At 50.7% G+C, this 19,146-nt stretch overlaps 1 protein-coding gene across 3 annotated transcripts in view; it reads left to right on the top strand.

The window, feature by feature from the left end:
- The window catches only part of MBP (myelin basic protein), a 101,548-nt gene that overhangs the window by 34,073 nt on the left and 48,329 nt on the right, over positions 1 to 19,146 (top strand). For 2 of the 3 annotated variants that reach the window (XM_070452999.1, XM_070452998.1), the window contains one exon: positions 8,116 to 8,203. In XM_070452999.1, the coding sequence (XP_070309100.1) occupies positions 8,116 to 8,203 (88 nt within the window). Of the gene's footprint in view, positions 1 to 8,115; positions 8,204 to 19,146 lie in introns of those variants that run through there. The other variant, XM_070453001.1, reaches the window with a different exon arrangement.

Genomic DNA, 19,146 nt, shown 5'->3' with positions numbered 1-19,146 from the left:
ACCATGTAATATGTGGTCTTTTCTCCCTGGCTTCCTTCGGGTAGTATGACATTTTCAGTGGTCGTCCATATTGTAGCCTGTCGTTCTTTTTAAGGTCAATAGTATCTCTTGTATGGATATCTCACGTTTTGTGTGTCCATTCATCCACTGATGGACAGTTGGGTCGGTTCCACCTTTTCGCTACGATAAATAACAACCATTAAAAACAAAACTCACAGACAAGTTTTAGTGTGGACATATGTTTTCGTTTTTCTCATATAGCTTCTTAATTTTTAAAAATCCTAGATTTTTCATGTACTCATCAAAAAGTCTTCTTACGTTTTCCAGAAAAATCTAGAAAAGGGGCCCTGGGTTTGAAATCTCATCTCACTGAGAGTCATAATGTCATCGTTCTTTTCCTCTGGAGTCCACAGTATTGAGTAGGAAGCGTTTTTGGGGGCTTTAGTCATAAATCTATTCAAGTTAATCACTCTAGCCATCCCTCCACCCCCCACGCCACAGCCCCAGACCACCACTAATGTACTTTCAGCCTCTGTAGATTTGTCTCTTCTGGACATTTCTCGTGTGCGTAATCACACAACGAGTGTGTGTCTCACTTCTTTCACTGACATAATGCTTTTCAAGGCTCATCTGTGTTGTAGCACATGTCAGCACGTCACCCTGATTATTACTGAATACTATTCCACTGCAGGAAAATGCCTTGTTTTACTTATCCAGTCATTAGTTGGTGGACATTTGAGTTGTTCCCGCCTGTTGGGATTGTGAGTCGTGCTGCTGTGAACGTGTGTGTGGTTTTGCACAGACACGTGTTTTCATTTCTCCTGGGTGTACACAGAGGACGCGTGTGCTGAATCAAATGGCAGCTCTGCTTTGGAGGGGCCAGCCGACTCTCCCACAGCCGCTGCGCCACTTTATTACCAGAGTAAGCAGTTTTCATTTTTCTTCCTATTCTTTACTTTGATCCCGTAAGCTTTCGATGTGTTACTAGTATCTTGTTACTTGTCCAAATCCAGCCAACAGCAAGAATAAGACTATGATCCTTGTTTATTTTAAGAAATAAGCCAAAAACGCTGCATAATAAGTGCAGAGTAATCAGAAGTATTTTATATACTTCTTAATAGTCTACAAATAATATACACTTACACATCCATACTCACAGGCACACACACACTCAGACACACACATGTACAAACGCACAGATGATTTTTTCTGTACTTTAATGGTTTCAAACCAAGTTTATCACCAGACTTAAGTAACAGGAATGTGTGGTGGTGGTTTAGTTGCTAAGTCATGTCTGACTCTTTGCATGCCATGAACTGCAGCCCGCCAGGCTCCTCTGTCCATGGGATTCTCCAGGCAAGAATGCTGGAGTGGGTGGCCATTTCCTTCTCCAGGGGATCTTCCCAACCCAGGGATCAAACCCAAGTCTCCTGCATCGCAGGAGGATTCTTTACTGACTGAGCCCCCCAGGGAAGCCAGAAGGAACACACAGGGCTTTTTCACCCACAGGAAACACCTGTAGATTCGATCCTCCCCACCACACTCTGGTCCCCGAGGCCCCCGCATGGCCCTGGCTGACTGGTTATCGGCCAGGACGGTTTCCTCGCTTCCCTGGCAGCTGAGGTCTCTGAGAAGTGACTGAGGGCACACGATGGGAATTGAAGCTAAACATGTACATGGCCAGCCCCACAGGGCCTCAATTTATTCTGAGTGTGAGAGGAATGATTTGCTTCTTGAAACAGAGAGAGAGAGTTTCCCTTAGATTCCTCAATTTTCCTTGAAAACACAGTGTTTCTGGAGCCTGGGCCTGCTGGTTAGCACCCTGGCTTCCGCCCCAGGTGCCCGCCCGACCCCCTCTGCAGGTCGCAGCTCCACGGGCTCCTCTCTCCACCAGCAGGGCGCCTTCCTGGGAGGATCCGGGGCCGGGGGGTGTCCTGGGTGACCCCAGTGGCCAAGCCCGCACCAGCTCCCGGAAGTCACCGGCAGGGACGGGAGCTCAGGGGTGTCAGAGGGCAACCACCCTGGAGCAGGGTGACATCCCAGCTCCGGGGAGGCGAGTCAGCCCCTCAGGATTCCTACCAGGGACGCTCTGCCTTCTGACCCTGAAGCTGCGCCCACCCTCTGCTTGAGGCCTCGCTTGGCATCCAGGGAGAAAAGAGTGGGAAGGAACCTCATGTCAGAAAGCGTGTGTGAGATCAGTGGCCCCAACGGAAGACGGTGTGCAAGGACGCTCCCTTGTTGCCCTCGATCTTTCTGTCTCTGGGAATTATCACCCTGGCGTTTTAGGAAGCCCTCTCTACCTTTCCTCTGATGAAACCAGAACATTTTTAAAAGTCCTTGGTTCACAGGAATTTTCCAGTCACACAGCTAGAAACCTCTGCGTTGTGATGTTCCTTCCACACTCAGGCAAAGCAAAGGTGCCCATCTTGGGGGTGAGGGGGCTGGATTCAGGTACAAGAAATGGTCCTCAGAGACCCGGTTCTTAGCTCTTGTGCAAATCATGATTTGGTACAATCAAGACCTGACTCATTGGAAAAGACCCTGATGCTGGGAAAGACAGGGCAATAGGAGAAGGGAGCGGCGGAGGGCGAGATGGTCGGATGGCATCGCTGACTCAATGGACGTGAATTTGAGCAAGCTCTGGGAGCTAGTGGAGGACAGAGGAGCCTGACGTGCTGCAGTCTATGAGGCCAGAAGGAGTCAGACATGACTTAGTGACCAAACAACAACAACACCCGCTCCATGATGACTAAGGTCAAAGACACGTGTGGCACCCTGAGATTTCTCTGATGAGGGTTATGTTGCTGGACGATGCCTGGTACCCAGAGTTCTGTGGGTCCAACCAGGCTGTGTTCTGTCAGGCAAGCCCAAGAGGCTGAAACGTGGATTTGGAGTGTGGTGAATGTGCCGCTGCTGAGCCTGTAATGAAATCTCTGCTGGGTTTCTTCTTTCTGTTTAAGACGATGACGTCAGTCAAGCCTAAGATACGGAGGGAGCATCTGGGGGAGGGAGGGGGTTGACCAGTGAAACTTACCTTGCTCAACATCTGAGGAACTTAGTGTGGTGGATCACACCTTACGTTTTTCCTAGGGTATCTCAGAAAAAGTAAGCGTGATGCTCACTCAGCAAGCTGGCTCTCCCCACCCGGGACTAGTTTAAATGGAACTGATCTGGTAGCGACTGGCTGCAAAAACGTCCATTTTGTCTACAACACGGGAGCTCCCCAAGGAGGCCCACATCGTCACATTCCTCACATCCTTGGCTCCTGCGACAAGGTCCTCGTGGGAATCAATGAGTGAATGGAAAGAGAATTGAGGAAATAGAACCACGTAAGACTTCCCCTGCATCTAAACCCATGATGCCCACTCAAGTGTTATGGCAGTTCATGAAATGCCTTTTTTAAGGTACTGCACGCTTCTCAAAACCAATCCTCACTTCTTTTTTTTTTTTGAAGCAATCTATAGTGTACCATGTCTCCAAGTCTAACATTTACCTGGTTTTGCAGTTTAGAATGTCACTTTTTAAATGTTTCAACACCCTTCCTGTCCTGATATGTGTTTTCTAGTTTGAATCAGAAGTTTTGTAAACTTTTTAGCTTCTAAAAAATGTGACTGCAGTGGGTTTTTTTTTTTTACCCCTCCCCCAGAGCTTTCTTGTTATTTGTCAAAAGTTTCAATAATGATCAGCAACATATCCTCCGGGTCATTCCTCCTAAAATTGCCACCCTGAGACTATCAGTCTTATAAAAAGCCTGGGCTGACAAAAAGGATCTTTTTTTCCATAATTGTATGTGTGTGTCAGTAGCTGTACCAAGTAGAAGAAAATCTCTAAAAATAACAGTGATGCACTTGAAAGGACGGGTGGGTCTATTGCCAGGGGATTGGACATGATGGTTAGAATTATGATGAACATTGTGCCAATGTTGTTGAATAATGAATCTCATTGATAATTATGGGGGTTTTGCTTGTTGTATTTTCCCCTGAAATTCACAGGGGAAAGTAAGTGGAATCTTACACAGTTAGGCTGATGGAAGGGAAAACTGCCACAAATATTAAATGCACTCAGAGACTTACAGTCACGGACACAACGTAAGCACCAGGACACACTGGGACAAGGACACACAGGGTCTCCATGTCCCGGGCCTGACCCTCTTACAGGCTGAGCCCTTTATCACATTTTATAACTCACAGGAAGCTCTTCTCTATCATAGAAATTCCATTCCATTTGAGACACGTCACCTTTATTTTCTTTGTATCACTTGTGGACATTTTGCATATTGAAAATGTGTTCTTTATTAGGTATGTTTTTTATACTCACGAATAGTAACAGTATCAGGTCTCAGAAACAAGTTTTTTCCTTTGGACAGAAATTAGTCAGCAAATTTCCCAGGGCAGCATGTACTTTCCACACACCCTGGTGCTCCATGGTGTGGGGGAGAGATGTTTACTCAAGTAGAGGGTTGGTACGGAGAAGGGAGAAGATGGGGGAGGAGGGGGAGGTACCTCTGTGGTCCTGCCTGTATCACTGCCCGGGGCCGCACCTGTGGGCGCTCTGATGGAAGGGAGACCTCTTACCACAGCCCAGAGGCTGCGTGAGGCATGGTGTGAGACACGAAGCTTCTCTTCACCACGATGCCACTCCAGCCTCACCCATGGATGTGAGGAAGCTGTGTGACCATATCATAAACCTCCATTCACTGAAAGCACAGTGATTTGCTTGAAATATCAGCTTTTCCTCTGAACCATCATCCCTGCCCCTCAGCACTGTCTTACTGAGTTTTACCGAGAAGGAAAACACTGTCCGTTCTAGTTAGAAGACATTGATTTTGCAGGAGCATCCTGACTAAAACTTGGGAAAAAATATCCACAATGATTTACAGTAGCAGCTAGATTGTATTTAATTAACCACTTCTCCAATAAAGCTTATTGTTTTGTAGTTAATGAAAGATATGATATTGATGGGTTTCCCAGATGGCGCTAGTGGTAAAGAACCCACCAGTCAATGCAGGAGAGACTTGGGTTCCAACCCTGGGTGGGGAAGATCCCCTGGAGGAGAAATAGCAACCCACCCCAGTATTCTTGCCTGGGGGATCCCATGGACAGAGGAGCCTGGCTGGCTACAGTCCACAGGGTCACAAAGGGGGGAACATGACTGAGATGACTTAGCACAGCACCTGATGTTGGTACCAGCATAGAAGGGAGATGTGAAACCAACACAGATAACAGGAATTTATAGCTGATAAAAGAATCTATCACAAAATTCTTTCTGTTCCAGGTTTTACTCTCTTCTAAAAATAAATAGGTAGATACAAAAAAATAATATTACGTTACCTTTGGCTCCCTCTGCCAAAACAGAACTTAGCCATTTAAAACTAGTCTTCAGTTCAGTTCAGTCATTCAGTCATGTCCAACTCTTTGTGACCCCATGGACTGCCGCATGCCAGGCTTCTCTGTCCATCACCAACTCCCAGAGCTTGCCCAAACTCATGTCCATCAAGTCGGTGATGCCATCCAACCGTCTCATCCTCTGTCATCATCCCGTTGTCCTCCTGCCCTCAAGCTATTCTTAAGCAGCATAAAATTGAAGTTTTCTCTCCAGCACTTGTGGGGGAACCAGGCACTGTGCCAGGTTTGGGGCTAGAAAGATTTATCAGGCAAGGTCCCCATCCTCAAAATTTTACAGTGTTGGTGGGGAGACAGGGATGGGGCATATTGGTCTACAGTAGAGACCAGCTCAGATCTACAGGATGGGGGGAGGGGGGACACAAGAAGGGGACTGGAGGCAGGGAAGCCACTGGCATTGGGGTGGGGCTCAGTGAGAGCCTGAAGCCCCAGGCCAGGCGGAGGGAATGATCTGACAAGATAGCGTGCATGGAGCCCAGAGAGTGAAGCAGCAGGGAGGGGAGCTCAGCAAGGCGGGCTGCCCATGGTGTGGCCAGAAGCCAAGTTAGGCACTGTCTTTAAAAGATTACGGTTTGACTCATTCAGCCTCCAGAAATGTATCTTGTGCAATGTTGAGCAAGCAAGCAAGGATTAAGGCAGCATCAGTCATAACAGGTCACGGGGTCCTGGGCAGGAGCCTGGTCAGCTGGGAGGAGTGACACTGTGATGCGGGGCTGGGTCCCTGCTGCCCAGGACAGCGTGTCCTCAGGGACACCCTCTCCAGGACTCCTGGTTCAGTGACAGAGCAAGAAGCAGGGCCACATCCAGAGTGTGGCCACATTTACATAAAGACGAAAAAGAGGAAGACAGGAGTGAACCTGGGCAATGGCTGAAATGAGCCCAGGCTGTTTTGGGGAAGACAGAGGGTAGAAGTTCACCCACAGGTGGGGTGGCAGCTGGGAGGTGCCCAGGTAGCCTACCCATCTCCCCGTGAACTTTTCAGTGCCTTTTGAATTTGATGTCAAGTGCAAGCTTTCCATAGGAAAATAATTAAATACAATAAAATTGATTTAAAATAGAAACTGAAGCACATCTATTCTGTGCACTTAAATTTTTAAATTCAAAAAGCACCCTGGGGGAAAAAATTGACATAAACAAGAAAAAGGACAAGGGGTACCCCCAAACCCCCCCAAAAAGCACCATGGTCTCCATAAAAGAGCAGAGGGAGTAGGGGAGGGGAGGGAAGAAACTCCAACTCTAAGGGTGCAGGTTCCCAGAGGAGACAGGGAACAGGAGACCCAGCCAGTCCAGCCCCTCCCCTCAGAAGTCCAGGTGGGCCGAGGACGTTAGTATCAGTACTGCCCCCTGGAAGGGGCTCTCCCCCAGGGCTGCTGCTTTGTCCAGTCATTCAGTCGTGTCTGTCTCTTTGTGACCCCATGGACTGCAGCATACCAAGTCTCCCTGTCCATCACCAACTCCCGGAGTTTACCCAAACTCATGTGCATTGAGTCGGTGATGCCATCCAACCATCTCATCCTCTGTCATCCCCTTCTCCTGCCCTCAATCTTTCCCAGCATCAGGGTCTTTTCTAATGAGTCAGTTCTTTGCATCAGGTGGCCAAAGTATTGGAGCTTTAGCTTCAGCATCAGTCCTTCCAATGAACACCCAGGGCTGATCTCCTTTAGGATGGACTGGTTGGATCACCTTGCAGTCCAAGGGACTCAAGAGTCTTCTCCAACACCACAGTTCAAAAGCATCAATTCTTTGGCACTCAGCTTTCTTTATGGTCCAACTCTCACATCCATATATGACTACTGGTAAAACAAACCACAGCTTTGACTAAACAGACCTTTGTTGACAAAGTAATGTCTCTGCTTTTTAATATGTTGCCTAGGTCGGTCATAGCTATTCTTCCAAGGAGCAAGCATCTTTTAATTTCATGGCTGCAGTCACCATCTGCAGTGATTTTGGAGCCCCCAAAATAAAGTCTGTCACTGTTTCCATTGTTTCCCCATCTATTTGCCATGAAGTGATGGGTCTGGATGCCATGATCTTAGTTTTCTGAATGTTGACTTTAAGCCAGCCTATTCACCCTCCTCTCTCACTTTCATCAAGAGATTCTTTAGTTCCTCTTCACTTTTTTCCATTAGAGTGGTATCATGTGCATAATTTGAGGTTCTTGATATTTCTCCCAGCAGTCTTGATTCCAGCTTGTGACTCATCCAGCCCAGCCTTTCTCATGATGTACTCTGCATATAAGTTAAATAGGCAGGGTGACAATAGGCAGCCTTGACGTACTCCTTTCCCAGTTTTGAACTAGTCAGTAGTTCCATGTCCTTTTCTCTCCCAGGGCTACCACTGGGAGAAAGTTAGAACCCAAGGGAATCAGTTTTGGCAACAATTCCATCCCATGCTTTCAGCTTACAATCCAAAACAGCGACCAAGTAGTCACATTGCTGAGATACATGGAATGATGTCTAGCTTGTTTAATTTAATCATTTCAGTTTCTTCTGTATGAAAAAAATCCTCCAGATGCTCGCATGCTCAGGCAGAGAAAACAAAGCAGAATTCCACATCCTGTACAGAAATCCACACCCTGAACTGAAATTCCATCTCAGACTTTGAGGATGGATGTGAATTTGTTTATCAGTTTCAAACTGTGTCAGTAGGAAAACATTTTAGAGTATTTTAAGAGTTTATGTTGTGTTGTTTTTTTTTTCTTCCCCCTTCTCAGGATAGTGAAACTAACAGAGGAGAATATGAAAAGAAGAGAAACACTCGTGACCTTTCCCGGGAGATCTCAGAAGACAGTGATGTGTTTGGTACGTAACGTGAAAATGAGAAGATGTGATTTCCTATGGTGATCGTAGGCAAACACATTCTCATTTGGAGAAGGTCTTAATTTTTTAATTACACGAGTGAACTGTGAATCCGTTCTCACTGTTAGAAGAGCAGGCTGTACAGAAACCTGGAGGCTAAGTTCCCTCCATCCACCTCCTGAGAACACCCTTGCATTCTCCGCCCCCATGAGACTGCCCTGGCCACCCTCAGTACCCGTCTCCATCTTGCTTGTGCTCTTGGTTGGGTTTCACGTGCTGTTTTATGCCCACAGACACCAGAAATTTCCCAGGTTTCTCCTTGCTATGCGATGTTTCTCTGATCATTTATTTGATCAATTGGGTGTGGACATTAGAAGTGGTAACAGTGCATGTTAAAAATATCTAATGAGGAAGGGCAGTAGTCCCAGGGCCTGCACACGCTGGTGTTTATTTTAACTACCAAGAGTGACTCAGGAGGTGTTGGGAAATAAGTTTTCTGTAAAAGTTTACTTACTCGTCGCCCTGGAGATGGAGGTTGCCTCTCACCCCAGGAGTGAACAGGCAGGTTCCCACCTATTTTTGTATATTCACCCTTGGGTCCCCCTCTGCTGCGTGATGGTGACCCTGGGTGACTCGCCCAGGGCCACAGGACAAGCTGGGGCTCGAGCAGACCTGCCCGTAGGTATCGCTCCTTTCTCCATATGTTCGTATTCCTAGAGGCCAGCTCCTGGTAGCTCGCTTATCAAAACGGAGGGGCTGTTCTCTGGCTGCTAAGACATACCTTAGCCACTGTCAGCCCTGCCTGCAGGTCTGCAGTCACAGAACCAGGCCTCACCACAGGGTCTGGCCAGGTCTCTGCTTATTTCTAAGAAGAGTCTCTTCACACTTCACTTGTCAGGCAGGAAAATCCACCCCAGTTTTTTTAATTTTGTTCCCGATCTATCTGCTGTTTTTAAAAAATCCTTTCTTTTTCTGTAATCCCATCCTGTTGAGCAGCACACAAGAAGGATGGAACTAGACAGAATACTGCTGCCCACTTTCTCAGTATCTTAAGCTTCCATGAAAATCAACCCAAAGGCCCAGAGACGAAGCCCTGAGGATTAGTATGGTGGAGTCAAGATAGGCAGGTGGGAGAGGAGCCACTGCTCTTTGCTGATTTCTATGGGGGTTTCTTGGGGCCTGAACAGCCCAGAACCTCTTGGTGGTGGGGTTTGCGCTCTATGGGGGCAGAGGAAGGCAGGGGCAGCCTGCCTGGAGAGCAGCCTGCTTTCCTTAGGGTCTAGAGGGGGGCACAGTCTGTGAGTCTGTACAGAGTCTCTGAGTGTCAGTGACTTTAACACTAAAGCTGCCTGTATCCTCTAGATTAAAAGGTGTCTTTAGTCTTCTATTCCAACTGCATACATGTATAAACACATAAAAGAAAATGACAAAACAGAAATGTCCAATTTTAGGTTCTACACACGAAGAAGAGCAAGATTTTAGAGTTGTTTTGGCTAAGCTCACTTATTTTTAAAGTAAGCATCATCTTTATCATTATGCTCCAGGTTAGCTGCTTTTAGGATTATTCATAACAACATCAGCCTTTTCTTTTGCTATCAGCATGCCCACACACAGTTTTATTGATATATACATGTGTATAATGTCTGTATGACATGAAAACAATCTATTATAAGCCTTTTCCTTAAGTTATAAATGTGGTATAATTCCTGAAGTACTTTGAAAGGTAGCCCTCTTTAACCTTCTCAGATCCATCTGCAATTTGGAGAGTTTTTTATCATCTAGAGTTGAATGTGAAACCCAATGGAAGCGCAAACATCCCAGTCCAAAGCTAGGTTTGCTTTTTACTGGGAAGAATTGGGCTGTCAGCCAGCTTCTGCCTGTCTTGCAACTGTGGGCGCCCGGTGCCTTGAACAGTAAGACCAGCTCAAATATCTGCTGATCTGAGGTTCTGCTCACAGCCCAGGCTCTCAGCCCGTCAGGGTGACTGGGGAGCAGTTCCCTACTCGTCACCCTCAGGGCGAGAGCCGCGGTCACCGCTGAGTCACGGCCGGGGGAAGTGTGACCGCAGATGGGGTGGCCCGGGACAGGACCCCTCCCAGCTCCCCTGCCTTGTGTTCCGCCATCCTGAGTCACACAGATGTGGGCCCTGCAGGGCTGTCAGACGTCTGCTCTGGAACTTCATATAACCTCCCGATCTGAATGCCTTCCTGGGGGTCCAAAGACACCCGGCCTAAAGGTGCGGAGTGATGAGGGAGAAAGAGGCTGAAATAATCTTGGCTATCAGTCTTGACTGTCTACTCTTGGAGGAAGTATATGTGAATTCTTGTCAAATTTCTGAAGTGTATACAAATGTCATTCCAATGAAATCAGCAACTGGGTCTTTCCCTGACCAGACAGAAACTCCCTAAACACAAGAAGAAACTGTGCTCCCATGATGGTCCATGAGCCACGAGTCACCAGCAGCCACTTAACCACGCTCCTCAGGCTCCTGGGCATCCTTCTGTCCACGTGTCAGAGAACTTGGGGGTGGGTGAGGGGTGCGGAGAGGTCATCAGCCTTTTCCTAACCCGAGTCTGTGGAATGCGTGTCCTCGGGGTCACGGCGGAGGTCAAGGCAGCTCTGTGAGAGTCCTACTTAGAGGCCCGATGGAGAGTTTACAGGCTCTGACCGGTGCTGACCCCACACAGGGTGCTGAGTGCGGGCTCACATGCCTGAAGCCATGAGCTGCACAACTCAAACCAGAGGGACTTCCTCTGTGTCTGGGGAACGCCTGCAGGCTTTCTTGGGCTCAGGCATGTCAGCCTCTGTGACCCCACGGATTGTAGCCTGCCAGGCTCCTCTGTCCATGTGATTCTCCAGGCAGGAATACTGAAGGGGGTTACCACGCCCTCTCCAGGAGATCTTCCCGACCCAGGGATCGAACCTGGGTCTCCTGCATTTACCACTGTGCCACCTGGGAAACCCCAGACTTACTTATCAGTTATATTTACTTTTTCATTTCCTCGGAAATTTTTACTGAATGATTTAGATCTAAGTTAATAATTCATTGGCACACTCTTGGAAATCTTTCTGTAATTTGTCTTTGGGCCACAAGTGGCTACACTCGGGACTGTTTTGCCTGGTCACCCAAAGAGGAAGAAACAGTTTAGGACTCCGTCACCCTATGAGAACCATGTGCTGCCTGGGCTTTGGGGAACCAGGGTGTTCTGCGGTGGGACAGTTACTGGGCTTTTTTTGAACCTCACATCCACACACTCGGCACAAACTAGCCTTGTGGTTGGAAATCCAGGCAGGAAAGAAGGTAGACACTCACCCAACCTCCTCCCCCAGCGCTCACTAGTCAGGGGGCTAAAGTAGGGCAGGTGGTTCAGCCGAGGTGGGCAGAAGACTCGGGTCTCCCTGACAATGCCCAGAGGACAGAAGTCTCCAAGAGAGGGCAGCCCTGCTCTTTCCAGAGTGACCGTGGTCCCTTCCAGACATGCTGCTCGTCTCAGAGGTCAGAGCAGACGGAGTCCTGTCACACTGGATGGACGCTAGTGCAGCTCACAGGGTCATGGGATCCTGAGAACGCACCAAGTCAGGTCAGATAATGGAGGTAGAATTGTCCAGGTTCAATGTCTAGGGGGAAAGTACTCATATTAGAAACATCTGAGTATATGTATGTAAGTATAAGGACTTCCCTGGTAGCTCAGCTGGTAAAGAATCCGCCTGCAATGCAGAAGACACAGGTTTGATCCCTGGGTCAGGAAGATCTCCTGGAGGAGGGCATGACAACCCACTCCAGTACTCTTGCCTAGAGAATCTCATGGACAGGGGAACCTGGTGGGCTACAGTCCACGGGGTCACAAAGAGTTGGTCATGACTAAGCAACCAAGCACAGCACAGCACACATAAGAAAAAAGTTACAAAGCATATACATTGTGTATTACTGATAATATATATTTTAAGTGGCATGCATGCGTGCTAAGTTGCTTCAGTTGTGTCCAACTCTCTGTGACCCCATGGACTATAGCCCACCAGGCTCCTCTGTCCAAGGGGTTCTCCAGGCAAGAATACTGAAGTGGATTGTCCTCCTCCAGGGTATCTTCCTGACCCAGGGATTGAACCCACATCTCTCACGTCTGCTGCACTGGCAGGCGGGTCCTTTACCACTATTTCAAGTGGATAGAAGTATATATACACACATATGTGTAATATATATGTATATATGTGTGTTTTTATTTTACAAGGCCAGAGTTAATTTACTCTGAGAAAGCACACAAAGAAATGAAACATAAAATCAGATGGAGATGAAGTAAGGCCTCATGTACATTTCTTGACTGTGCAGAAGTTGCTACAGTTGAATCTGACATTTAACCTGGAGCTTCCCAGCTGCCTGATGGAAGTGAGAGCTTGTCAGCTTCTCCTTTTACACAGTCGCCGCCCCCACCTTTTAGCCGCGCTTTCGGGGCAGTGTCCGTCCTCATCTGTCTGTGTGTCGGCCTCCTCGCCAGCGCGTGGAGATGACAACAGAGCCACCGCGAGTGAGGAACGAGCTGACGCCCGGGGCTTGCAGGTCCCCCCGCCCCGTCTGCCGCAGTGACAGCTGTTATTTTCAGACAGACGTCTGCGTGTGCTTCTCAAAGGAAGCAGAGCTGTAGGTAGCACACTGCGCGGGTGTTTTCCTGTTTAAACTGTTATCGCAGGCGATCAGGTGGCAGTCAGTGACCTCAAGGTGTTTTTACGACATGTTGGTGATTCATTTCATATGCAAATAGTGATCAGATGGATAATGAGTTTCCTCGTGGCTCAAGGCTCAAGGTGCCCTTGGCGCCAGAGCTCAGGGCCGCTCGGCGTCAGGGAGCAGAAGCGGGCTTCCCACTGGACGGGGAGGACTTGTGAGCTCTGTGCAGCCGAGATAACGCCCAGCCATTTGTCTACTCTGCCGCAGACAGATATTGCCCTAAGAATTTTCATGTAGCATTTAAAAAAAAGTTGCGCTTCTTTTTTAATTTCCAAGAACCTTCCACAGGGAAATCTTTTTGAGATGCTATTTAATCGATATTTAATATATTATCATGATTGGATTGAGTTACAAAATCCATAAGTAGCAGGCATTACTGATCTGAAATTCTGTCTCAGTTCAGTAACGAACGCAGGTGAGGGAGCCTACTCTTTCCTGCCCAGCAGACTCAGCTCAGTCCCTCCCAGACAGCATCTGTGTCCTTCAGAAACAATCACTGCACAACCTCTTCCCTGAAATATTTGAGGGCAGCCTTAATGAGCCGCTGATTATGAGCCAGCTGCTGCCTGAGGCCTTTACTTTGTATCTAGACAAGCGATAGAATCAGTATCCTGTGAGTGCATCTCTGGGGTGGATAAAAACCACAGAATCAAAGTCACCAGTGGAGAACTCAAAGGAATGTTAGAAACCATCCTGTCCACCCACTCACTGTGTCCATAAGAGTCTGACTGCCCGGACAGGGAAGACAGAGGTGGAGGGAGACACAGGATGGCAGCCCAGGGACCTGCCCTGCTCGGAACCCCACCAGGAGAACAGGGCCTTGTCCGGGATGGTCCTTAGGGAAAGAGGCAGCACTCATTTCACAGATTTGTTAGAGCAGTGAAACATCATAGGTTATCACTTCCCTGTGCATTTGACTGAATATGATGATACCTTGTGTCTTTAAAGTACTCAGTTGTGTTCAATTCTTTGCAACCCCACGGACTGTCGCCGGCCAGGCCCCTCTGGGCATGGGATTCTCCAGGCAAGGATATTGGAGCAGGTTGCCATGCCCTTCTTCAAGGAATCTTCCCAACCCAGAGATCAAACCAGGGTCTCCTGCACTGCCAGGCGGATTCTTTACCACTGAGCCACTTGGGGGAGAAGGCAATGGCACCCCACTCCAGTCCTCTTGCCCGGAAAATCCCATGGACGGAGGAACCTGGTAGACTGCAGTCCATGGGGTCGTGAAGAGTCGGACACGACTGAGCAGCTTCACTTTCACTTTTCACTTTCATGCATTGGAGAAGGAAATGGCAACCCACTCCAGTGTTCTTGCCTGGAGAATCCCAGGGACGGCGGAGCCTGGAGGGCTGCCGTCTAAGGGATCACCTAGAGTTGGACACGACTGAAGTGACTTAGCAGCAGCAGAGCCACCTGGGAAGCCCCGTCTTTTAAGTACGTTTCTCCTTGTAGTTCCCAGGCCGTCCTCTGGGGGCACTCTCCCCATTCTCAGTTGTGTTTATTTCTGGCTGAGGCTCCCGCATTGGAAAAGACCCTGATGCTGGGAAAGATTGAAGGCGGGAGAAGGGTACGACAGAGGCTGAGATGGCTGGATGGCATCACCAATGCGATGGACATGAACGTGAGTAAACTCCAGGAGTTGGTGATGGACAGGGAGGCCTGGCGTGCTGCGGTCCATGGGGTCGCAAAGAGTCGGACACGACTGAGCGACTGAACTGAACTGAGGCCCGCAGCTCCCAGAGGTGCTCGGGTGACGCCCTCAAGGTGAGCGGAGGTTCGTTTTCTGTCTGTAGGGTGTCAGGTCTGCTCCGCCGCCTCCACCCGAGCTGCTGGACCGATGTCCTGGCCTCTGGGATCATCTTGTTTCTTGAGTGAGGCTGCATCACCTGGCAGCAAGGAGTGTGGAGCAGACCTCTGGGCCGGGGGCTCAGCCTCTATGCGCTCCGGTTACCGTGTGGAAGGGACTCCCAGCACCTCAGAGCTCCAGGCTGTTGTGAGGGGTCATCAAAGTTAGACAGTCTGAAAGAGGCCGGGTCGGTGCCCAGGGCAGATGCTGAGCCAGGCAGGCAGTGGCCCTCAGCCCATCCATCCGGGCAGCCTGCCTGAAGCCCCCTTTATGTGGACCTTTAACTAGTCCACATAAAAATGTGGTATTCAATCACATGTATAGTATTTAAATTAAATGGATGTGGCTGTGTGTCGGCTCCCTGTTTCTGGGTTTTCTGCTCTGAGCCTCGTGTTCCTAAAGATGATGTAGATCATCAGAGGAAAACAGCAGAAGAGAAAGGGGCGTCTAGCGATAACTCACCGAGGTCTCCAGGAGTCTGAGCACCAACTTGTTCCTTTGTCCCTTTCCTGCGAGGACAGGGTGGGCCATGTTGCTGCTGTGTTCTCTGCCGAGAGTGCTGGTCTACAGCCTCCAGCATCCGCATAAGCTCGTCTTGCTTACTCACTGTGCTGGGTGCTAAGTCACTCAGTCGTTTCTGACTCTTTGCAACCCTATGGACCATAGCCCACCAGGCTCCTATGTCCATGGGATCCTCCAGGCAAGAGGATTTCCATGTTCCTCCTGGAGTGGGCTTTCATGCCCTCCTCCAGGGGATCTTCCCCACCCAGGGATCGAAGCTGTGTCTCTTGTGTCTCCTGCATTAGCAGCAGGTTCTTTACCACTAGCACCACCTGGGAAGCACTTACTGGCTGGCCAGCACCGACTTGGCACCTGTCAGGGCACGTGGTCCAGGCCGCCAGCACGCTCACCTGGATCCCTCCAGGAGCCCGGCCTCCATCCTCAGCATGCCCCTCTGCGCTCGTCACCCCTGCTCACAGCCCTCCAGCCTCCCCATACCCCTGGGGCCCTGCAGGCCGGCACTCCCTGCCCCACCCCCGCCTGCTCCTGGCTCCTGGGGCTCAGGGCCTTTGCCTGGGCAGCCCTTCCCCAGGCCTCCGCACCCAGGTGACCAGCCCCCTCAGAAGAGAGCAGCACGGGGACGGGGGCTGTGCCAGCCCCCGAAACGAGCCCTCAGCCCTCAGAGCTCGGTGTCATCACTTGAGCTGTGTCACACCCCACCGAGGGCGGACTCCCTCTCCGCAGTGACTCGGGGGTGGCGGGCGGCTTCCACCCGAGGGCTGGGATCCGGGGCCACGTCCCTGAGGGCACAGCGCCCTTCGCGGGTACTGAGGGTCCGTGGGCCCGCTCTGGCTGCAACCCTCCAGTGGGGGTTGGCATCTCGTGTGTCATCTGCCTCCCAGAGCCCAACCGGTGGCCCTCAGAAGAGCTGGTCACCTGGTGGATGATGGAGGGGTGGGTGAGACCCGGGATCCCGCCCCCCGTCCCTCCTCTCTCTAAGGCACCTTTGCAAACTGCGGCTTTTCACCAAGGACGCCGCAGCCAGTGTGACCGCCCGCCTGAGCCCTTTACTCCTGAGGCTTTCTGCCCGTGGTGGGCGGTGGCTGAGCGAGTGGCTACCGAGGTGGGCCGAGGTGTGGGCAGGGCCGGGGGGGGCCTGGACGTGGGAGGTCCCGGGGGGGGGGGGGGGGGCTGGATGTGGGCGGAGCCCCAGGGGGACTGGACGTGGGAGGAGTCAGGGGGACTGGACGTGGGAGGGGCCGGGGGCACTGGATGTGGGCGGGGCCAGGGGGACTGGACGTGGACGAGGCCGGGGGTCCTGGACGTGGGAGGGGCCGTGGGGGGCCTGGACGTGGGAGAGGCTGGGGTCCTGGACGTGGCAGGGGGCGGGGGGGGGCCTGGATGTGGGTGGAGCCGGGGGGCCTGGACGTGGGAGGGGCTGTGAGGGGCCTGGACGTGGGCGGAACCAGGGGGACTGGACGTGGGAGGGGCCGGGGAGGGGGCCTGGACGTGGGCGGAACCAGGGGGACTGGACGTGGGAGGGGCCGGGGAGGGGCCTGGATGTGGGCGGAGCCGGGGGGCAGGTGACTGCCTGTTTGCTGGGATGTCGGAGCACGCCCCCTGGGGACCCGCAGTGCCAAGCCCCCCGTGCGGACTGTGGTCCAGGCGGGATTGAGGCCCCCTGTGCCCCGCGGCGAGCTGGCGGGGCCTCAGCCCGCACCGGTGGTCAGACGGGCAGAGGCCCGCGGCCGCCTGCCCGGGCGCTCCCCCTCTGGCCCTGGCTTGTGGAATAGCATGTGCTGCTCAGAGTCACTTGAGGCCATCAGACTCACAAAAGGACAACGGAACCATTTCCAGAACAAAAGGGGACACAGGCCACGCTGGCACAAATAGCCGCTGTGAGGGCCTGGCGGGTAGACGGCCCCGCATCCAGCCAAGGTCCGGGGCCTCAGAAGCCCCGCACCTCCTCGTGGCCCCTTCCCCTCATCCACACCACTCTTGTGACTGGTGAGCCTGATGGGTCTCGGGTCCCTACCTCGAAAGCACCCGCATTTGGTTTCCATCAGGAAAGGGGGTCATGTCCAATCGCCACCTCAAACTGACCTGAACTCACAATGTGACCTCGGGAGCTGGCATGTGGCCGGGGCGCTGTCGCCTCTGATTCTGGGGTTAACTGGAGACCCTCCTCCTCAAGGCCGAGTTACCGGCAGGGCAGGGCGAGTTCGCCTCTCTTGGCAGGCGGTCCTCCTCCCGCCAGTTCGGGAGGTGTCCGTGGCCTTGTCTGTTCTTATTCCCGTGTGGGAAGGGCTCCGTGTCCTCCAGGAATCTTTGAGGGGTGGGTCCGCCTTCCCTCGTTCCCACGAAGGCTGTTGTGTTCAGTTCAGTCGCTGGGTCCTGTTGGACTCTTTGTGACTCCATGGACTGTAGTCCCCCAGGCTCCTCTGTCCATGGGATCCTCCAGGCAAGAATACTGGGTAGCCATTCCCTTCTCTAGGGGATCTTCTGGATCCAGGGTTGGAACTTGCATCTCTTATGTCTCCTGCACTGGGAAGAAGGGTGGTGGGTGATCGCACACACTTTCGCAGGAGTGGCCGTTTTGCTCGTGCGCAAGCGCGGTTCCATCTCTGCAAACGTTCAGGAGGAGCCATTACACCAGCCTCACTAGCAGACAGCTCCGAGGCTCCTAGACACCAAGGGACCCTGGATTTTTATTTCATATAAATGAAGTATGATATTTAGGAGATACACACACATTATCATCTGTAGTTCACGTGCAATCTGGCCCAGCAAATTGAATGTGCAGATCATTAAGTGTTTTGAACATTTTGTTAACAGTGTGTATCAATAAAGTGCTCTATGTCCCTGACATGAATGTTAGATCTGTGCACAGGCTAGCCACAGACTCCTGCTTCAGGAGGACAACTTTGCTGCTGGATTTTCCAAGCGGTACCTTCCTACCCCACGCACTTTAGTAACATGTTCTGTTGCTACCTCAGAACAAATATGTTTCAGGCCTTGCAGTTGTTGGGGCACGTGGGTCTCCTGTTTCCTACGTGTCACCCACTTGCCATCACTCAAGCAATTTCTCTTTGTGCTTTTTCTAGTAGAAAAAGAGATTAAATTCATGAGAGTAATTTTTTAAGCTGACAATGGCCTTGCTACAGAAGAAGGAATGTATTGAAAAGTATGGGATTTTGTGATTGTTTATCCCAGTGATCCTAGTCCTTGTGGGAACACTTCTAACCTGCAGAGGTTGGCAGAAGTGACCCCAGAGGTCGGAGGTCAGTGGTCGTGGTGCAGGCGCTTTCTGTTAGGAAACCTGTCTTTTAAATGTCTCCATGGGGTGGCTGTCTTCAAGCCTCGCTGCTAGCTTGCTGTAGTCAGATACTGCCAAAACTGATCATTTAATGCTGTGATCAGGGTTGCCTTGTCCGTGGTCTCTGCTATTAGTGTGGAGGTTGGGGAGGCCAGGCCATGGCCCTCTGTCCGCCTGCTGCTCTCAGAGACTGCTTTATCCCCACCTGTCACCTGTTTCCTCTAGCCATCGCTGTGTTCCTTCTCTAATGAGAAAGAATAAGCAGATTAACTCCCGACACGTGAGCTGATTACTTAGAAAGCATGATTGTAATATATCAAGAGCATGTCCATCCACTGATCAATATACCCAGAGGTATCTTGTTACAAAGGGCATCCTTTAACCTTGGGAGTGCGTGTGAACACCTACACACCTACAGACACACACACATACACAGAAGATGACAACAACAGCAACAAAAATACAACCATCATAACCACTGTTGTTAAGGAAACAGACATTTCCATTTCTTCGAAGCATATTTACTTAAAAAGAAAAAATTACAACTCTAATGAATG

Source organism: Odocoileus virginianus, chromosome 22 (genome assembly GCF_023699985.2).
Source record: "Odocoileus virginianus isolate 20LAN1187 ecotype Illinois chromosome 22, Ovbor_1.2, whole genome shotgun sequence".
Lineage (NCBI taxonomy): Eukaryota > Metazoa > Chordata > Mammalia > Artiodactyla > Cervidae > Odocoileus > Odocoileus virginianus.
The sequence above is the reverse complement of the archived record's forward strand: the minus strand, read 5'-3'. Positions and strand labels throughout refer to the sequence as shown.